At 33.0% G+C, this 6,094-nt stretch overlaps 1 protein-coding gene across 2 annotated transcripts; it reads right to left on the reverse strand.

Annotated features, from left to right (window-relative positions):
- Positions 1-1,776: 1,776 nt before the first annotated feature.
- On the reverse strand, positions 1,777-4,996 carry LOC110429142 (uncharacterized). Of its 2 annotated transcripts, none has more exons than XM_021445033.2 (4): positions 4,643-4,996; positions 4,483-4,550; positions 3,973-4,067; positions 1,777-2,642 (listed from the first exon to the last, which is right to left on the reverse strand). In XM_021445033.2, the coding sequence occupies exons 1-4, from the start codon at positions 4,752-4,754 to the stop codon at positions 2,105-2,107; spliced, it is 813 nt and encodes a 270-aa protein (XP_021300708.1). In that variant the 5' UTR covers positions 4,755-4,996; the 3' UTR covers positions 1,777-2,104. The 2 variants fall into 2 exon arrangements, with proteins under 2 accessions (XP_021300708.1, XP_021300709.1); XM_021445034.2 differs by having other exon boundaries at positions 1,777-2,639; positions 4,643-4,990.
- Between the last annotated feature and the right edge of the window lie 1,098 nt (positions 4,997-6,094).

The raw sequence follows: 6,094 nt of genomic DNA on the forward strand, positions 1-6,094 counted from the left end.
TTTTACTATCTGTGGGTAATAAAATTTAAATTTTAGCGCATTATCAAAAATATCAATTAATTGATTTTATATAGATATTCACTAGTATTGATCTAATAATATAAAATTTAGATATTTTATATTTTAGATTTAAAATGTATTCAAATACATATGAGATCCCATGTAGAATAAATTTGGAATTGGAAAATAAATTTGGTTGGTTGATTGATTGACAGAAAAGTTAGCTATAAGAGTTTGATTGTATTTATCAAAGACACATGGTGCATTGAATTCAACACCCTTTCTATCATCAAAGAAAACCTAGAATAAAGGGCATGGAAATATGAAATTTCTCCAATAGGTCCAAATTATTTGTTTTAGTACTGCAGGTCGAAATTATTCCTATCTTATCCAAAACTATAAATAAACTCTAATCTCTAATTAAACCTGACAAGCATTAACAGTCATACTAGTAAGTATTAATATTTGCATTGCATAAAGTTGGTTGATATACTTAAGAAGCCCAGTTGTGTTGAATATAAATAAAACAATCGTCAGACTTTTGACCAGCCAATATGAAGGATTTCTTTGGGGTTTTTAAATGATTTGTCTTTTTGGCAACGGTTCTCAAGGGTAATCATGTCATTTCAAAGCGATCGAACCTAAATTCGCAATGTTCTGAGATTAGATAAATTAATAATTTCCAAAGGGAACAAGTGTGCCTCTCCTGGGGATATAATCATGGGGTTTAGGGAGAAGAGAAAGGCCCCCAACGGGGGAAGTTGTGGCTTCTGACAGCCTTTGATCTCAAGCATGACTTTTCAGTAAAGTATTTGTCTTCAATTTCTCTTTCAGATTTACTTTAAAATTATATAAATTTTTTTATATAATGGTAATAATAACTTTGTGTTTGTATTATTGTTTTTCTTAGGGGCAAAAAGTTGCAGCCAATGAGACATGCATTTGTGGGGCCCGGTTGAGAGATCTGTGAACCCTAGCATTGACTGGCAGCATCCAAACCACGATAAGTATTAACCCTAGCATTAACTCAGCTTGTTTTAACAAATCTAGAATTGTTCAGATCATATGGGTTTCATGTGGTTTTTAGTGTTTAGGAGATCAGAGACCTCACGCCCATTGCAGCTGAACTGCCACTCTTTTTTCTTCTCCTTTTCAGTCTCATCTTGTTTTAATTAATTAATTAATTAATCTGCGTCAGAAAAAATATAAAAATTAATGAAGGAAATTATAGTGCCAACTAGTTAGACCAGTCATCATGGTGGCACAAAATAATAATGCGGGAGGAATGTGTCCATGCTTCGCCACACAACACAGAGGGTAGGAATGTAGCCATGGCCATGAGAAATGGGAATAGATGTACTTAATTCTTTCCTTGAAGTAATGAATGAGACAGATACACACATATTCATACATTTTTTAACTGCTAAACTTTGTCTTCGAGAGGGGTCCGTTGTACCAAGCATAGAAAAAAATACTAAAAAGGCTGGGTCCCGAATGAATTATTTAATATCAAATAATAACTATATTTTTTTATTTTTTAATTTTAAATTATATTTTATTATTTTAATAATAAAATGTATGTACCCAAACTTGGCTTTAAAAAAAAAAATAAAGCCCCAACCTGAACCTACTTAAAGGACAATCATGTGCGACCAGTTGAGCGAAACACACACACACACAAACATACATTCATGAAGTGAGAATAAAAGCTAAAACATATTTTCATACGATTATATGAAATCCAAATTATTATAAACTTCTGCAAAGGACACCACATTATTAAATAACAAATTTCTTATTGAAAATAGTAGTAACTGCTCTCCTCCCCCCCCACAAAAAGAAAAAAAAGATAAAATAATACATCAACTATTCTAACACGTACCAATTAAGATCACTGGCTAGTCTTCTAGATGAGAATGTGACTACAGTCATGCTATATGCACTAGCTCTGTTAGTGTCTAAAATACATGTAATACTGCATAAGCCACCTCTAAAGGTTGTGAGCCATTGTGCAACAACAATAAAACCTGATGATGTCAGTTTCAACCTCTACAGTCTTACCTTGTGGTCAATTATATCTAGACTAGACTCATCCTTAATAAATTTAGGAAGGGCCATGTATCCAATCCTTCTGCAATGAAGATTTGAATATTTGAAGCAGCAGCGATGCTTCCCTCCTGCCTAGCTTTTTTATTCCATAGCCCTTATAGACACCAAGTTTAAGAGCTTCTCGTCCTTCTTCCACAGCTCTTTTTCTAACAGCTGTCAGTAAACCTGAACCTTGAGGACCAATGCCATCATCTAATTTTCCATTTTCTTCAAGTTTCTCATTGGCCATGTCACCAGGCTTTTCTACACATTGATGCTTGTCTTCCCCCTCAGTTTCAGCTCCATCAACATGAACATCTTCATGACCATCAGACTTGCTACCACCCCACCATTTGTTTGTAGTAATTGATAAGCCATCAGATGGGAATCCATACTTAAATTCATCTGATGTTGTCATCCCTGTCATCAAGCTTCGATGGCCAAAATTCAGGGCCTGCCCAGTTTGTATGTTTTTTGCTCCTTGTTGCTGCAAGTTAGGCAGTGCTGTGGCACCTTGTAATTTGGATAGTTCATTGTTTTGTGTTTGAGAACTGCTGCATACAGAACCATGAAATTGGAAACTTATTAAAACAAGGATAAGGATTATCTGGCAGGAAAGTCTCAAATGGTCAACAATCTGAAAAACTGACATGCCAGTGGGAGAGGAACAGTGTGGTTCAACAGCAGTAATTATGTGCAAAGAAGCATCGACAAGCATACATTTCTCATGAAAGAAAGTTTTATACAGTCTGAACGACTACAATACCAGTAAGTGAGGAAAGGAGTTGAAGAGAAATAATCAAGTGCGAGGAAGCAATCAAGCAAGTCTATATGTGTTTTTGCAACAATGAATAGCCTTTGAACTTGTAATCTGTCATCTGTTTTGAAGCTGGGAGTGGTGGGCCATAGGACCAATCACTTCTTCAGTTCTTTTTGATATGGATAAAAGAAAGAGTTGAAGGGCTTAAATACCATTAACTTTAACCTCTCTCATATAAGTGGGACTCTAAATAGTGATACAAGTCAAAACTTGCTCTATTCTTCTCTTTTTGTTCTTTGTGACTAAGAAAAGGAAACTCACATACACACCCCCATCCCAAGTGACTTCCAAAGTCTAACAGAGAGATGATGTGATGAGATACTGGTACAACGATCTCATTTTTGTTAACTTTAATCTACATCATTAAGAGAAACCTAGTGAGAGTTTTAAGGAAAGACAAGCATGATATCAGCAATTAATCAAACATATGACTAACAGAAATAATGTGCTCGAACTCTTCTTTTTGCTTAACTACCCACAGAGGAAAAGAAAAAAAATCTGTTACAAGAGTAACACAAGAATCTATTTATAGAAGTTTGGAGAGGCTTGATTATGTGTCCACAAAGCACTAAGATGGAGCTCAGCTATACTATAAGTATGAAGAACACATTTGACAAACTAATGGATTGGTCCTTGTTTACACTAGATAAGGTCCATGAATTAGTTTTTCTTTTCTTAAAAGAGAAAAGAAGAAGAGAAAGCTCATAACTTAAAAAGTTCAAACTTGATTTTTCCTTTTATGTTGCATGTTTTTCTACTCCTTGCTAGTATATGATCTACCTTTTTCTTATGAGAAGATATATCAACATGAATTTTATTTAGCATTATCTTCAATGGTTTTTATTATTCAATTGAATAGATTTTCCTACTGTAAAGCATATGAACGCAACTCATGGTGATTTATGTGTGCACCAAAGTAAGAGAAGCATAAAACACACAATAATAATCAACATGAATCAACAAAAACACCAATTTGGCCACCAAAAAGTAGTCAGACCCATTAATACAAAAGCATCCAAGTAATCATGATGACATCAAATTGTACAGATCTTGCTACGTCATACCCCTGCCGATGAACCTTTGACAGCTCTGTGAGTTCCTTTCTTTTTTCTCTAGCTGCATGCCTCTTAATTTCTTCAATGCTCTTCCCAGCTAAAAACTAAACCACATTTCAAAATTACATTATACATAGAATAGAACATTGAATAAAAGAGAAATGCCAAAATGAAAAAATTAAAATCTTTCCCAGGAAAGAAAAAAAAACATAAAAAAAAAACCATATCTATATAACAGCATTAACATGTGAATTGTAAAGCAGGCAGAAAACAAACATGGGTATCGAACCAAATTGGTTAAATGTTATTAGTTTTTAAAATGTAAATGGGTAAAGCCTTGAAATTTCCTTTTATCTACTAACAAGCTAAATTACCCAGTATCCATCAGAGCTTATGACAGTTTTCAACCAAAACTATCCAGTATCCATCAGAGCTTATGACAGTTTTCAACCATTTATCTAACTTTAAATCATACTAGAAGAAAAAAAGGTAAGATAATGCGCTGAAGAAAGGGGTTACCTTCCGATGAGGCCATCTGTCAAGACCATTTTCACGGCAGATTTTCTTGAGAGCACTGGCGCATACACCTGAGGATCGAGAAACAATCATAACCAAAAACCCCAAAAGAATTCTTCAATAAATATACCTTAGAAAAAGAAGACAGAAAAAAAAAACTTACCAAAAGTGGAAGCAGCGTCGTAGAGAGGAAGAGAGAAGAAGTCGGCAATGTCATCGAAGGAGAGAGATTGAGCAGCTGCTGAGCTTGAATTCTGTTGCTGTAAGCTCATCATTTGATCTACTCTAATCCAATCTTAATCTCACCTTTTTCTTAAAAAAAAAGGAAAAAAAAGAGGCTAAAATAATATAAGGGAAAGGTTAAATTTTGGGGAACAAAAATTCTAACAGGTTTCATCTTTTTCTTCTAGGCTCTCGGCTCTTGCTGTGGCTGTCCCAGTCGACTCTTGCCTCTTTGGGTTCATGCCATGGTTAATTCAATAGGGTTGGGCCAATTAGCGGATGGATTGGACAACTTTAACCCTTAATGACATCAAACCAGTTGGGCCCTATTTGAGGCACTGCTCTTTCTGGTATATAAAATTAAAAAAAAAAGAGAAAAAATAAAACTTTATGATATCACTGTCCTCAAATATAAAAAATAATTTTTTGGGATTAGGTCCAAAATTATTATCTAATTAATATGATTAATCAAAAAATTTACCACTCATGGATGCATTTTAACTTAATAAAAAATGATAAAAAATTAACAGTAACTGAATATCTATGGTAAATATAAAATTGACCTAACCTCTGTGAAAATTCCATACCCATATCTGGACCTTTTTAAGTATGATTTTTTATTAATATAATTATTAAATTTCATTATTGTATTTATATTTATGAATTTCAAATTTCAAGTTGATCCAAAATATTTAACTGTTTGTTAAAAAAAAATATAATTTTTAATCATTAAATATAATAGTACTTGAATCAAATCTGATTCCTCTATAGATTTATGTGTATATATATATATATATATATATATAAGGATTTCTATTATGAGGGGCATCATTACATCTCAGAAATCTTGACTATAAATTATAATAAATAATTAAAGTAAAATAACTCTCATCTTATTAACTCTTAATCATAAGTTCACATGAGTCTTATTAATTTTTGAATAGACAAAATTCACAAGTATAAGCACCATTAATAAAAAATATAAAAAACTTAAAATCAATTTAACAAAACCTTAAAATCAATTCACAAAACTCTATATCCGATTCAACAAAATTTTAAAATCAATTCAACAAACCCTAAAATTGATTGAACAAAATCCCAAAATCAATTCCACAAACCCTAAAACTTGCTCACAAAACTCTAAAATCGATTCATGAAATCTTCTGTGAGGGGTGCCTGTATGATCACGGAGGAAACTCTTGAATGCCTAAACAATGGTGCCTGAGCTTATACTATTTTCACTTGAGACTTTGGGATAAAGCTTTGAGTTATTCTGCTTTTATCTCGTAAAGTGATATTTCAAATTATACGATAAAATTATCTATGGTCAATTAGTAGGCCTCGATCAACTCCAGGAAGCTCAGCAAGCAAAATCCTCTTTTAAATCTCTTGA

The sequence above is a fragment of the Theobroma umbraticum genome, unplaced genomic scaffold (genome assembly GCF_002168275.2).
Source record: "Theobroma umbraticum cultivar Fairchild unplaced genomic scaffold, ASM216827v3 scaffold_44.0, whole genome shotgun sequence".
Lineage (NCBI taxonomy): Eukaryota > Viridiplantae > Streptophyta > Magnoliopsida > Malvales > Malvaceae > Theobroma > Theobroma umbraticum.

Coding starts and splice junctions, on each gene's coding strand:
- LOC110429142 (XM_021445033.2), bottom strand. CDS start 4,754: ATGATGAGCTTACAGCAACAGAATTCAAGCTCAGCAGCTGCTCAATCT. Junction 4,551..4,642: donor CGACGCTGCTTCCACTTTTG/GTAAGTTTTTTT, acceptor CTCGATCCTCAG/GTGTATGCGCCAGTGCTCTC. Junction 4,068..4,482: donor ACAGATGGCCTCATCGGAAG/GTAACCCCTTTC, acceptor AATGTGGTTTAG/TTTTTAGCTGGGAAGAGCAT.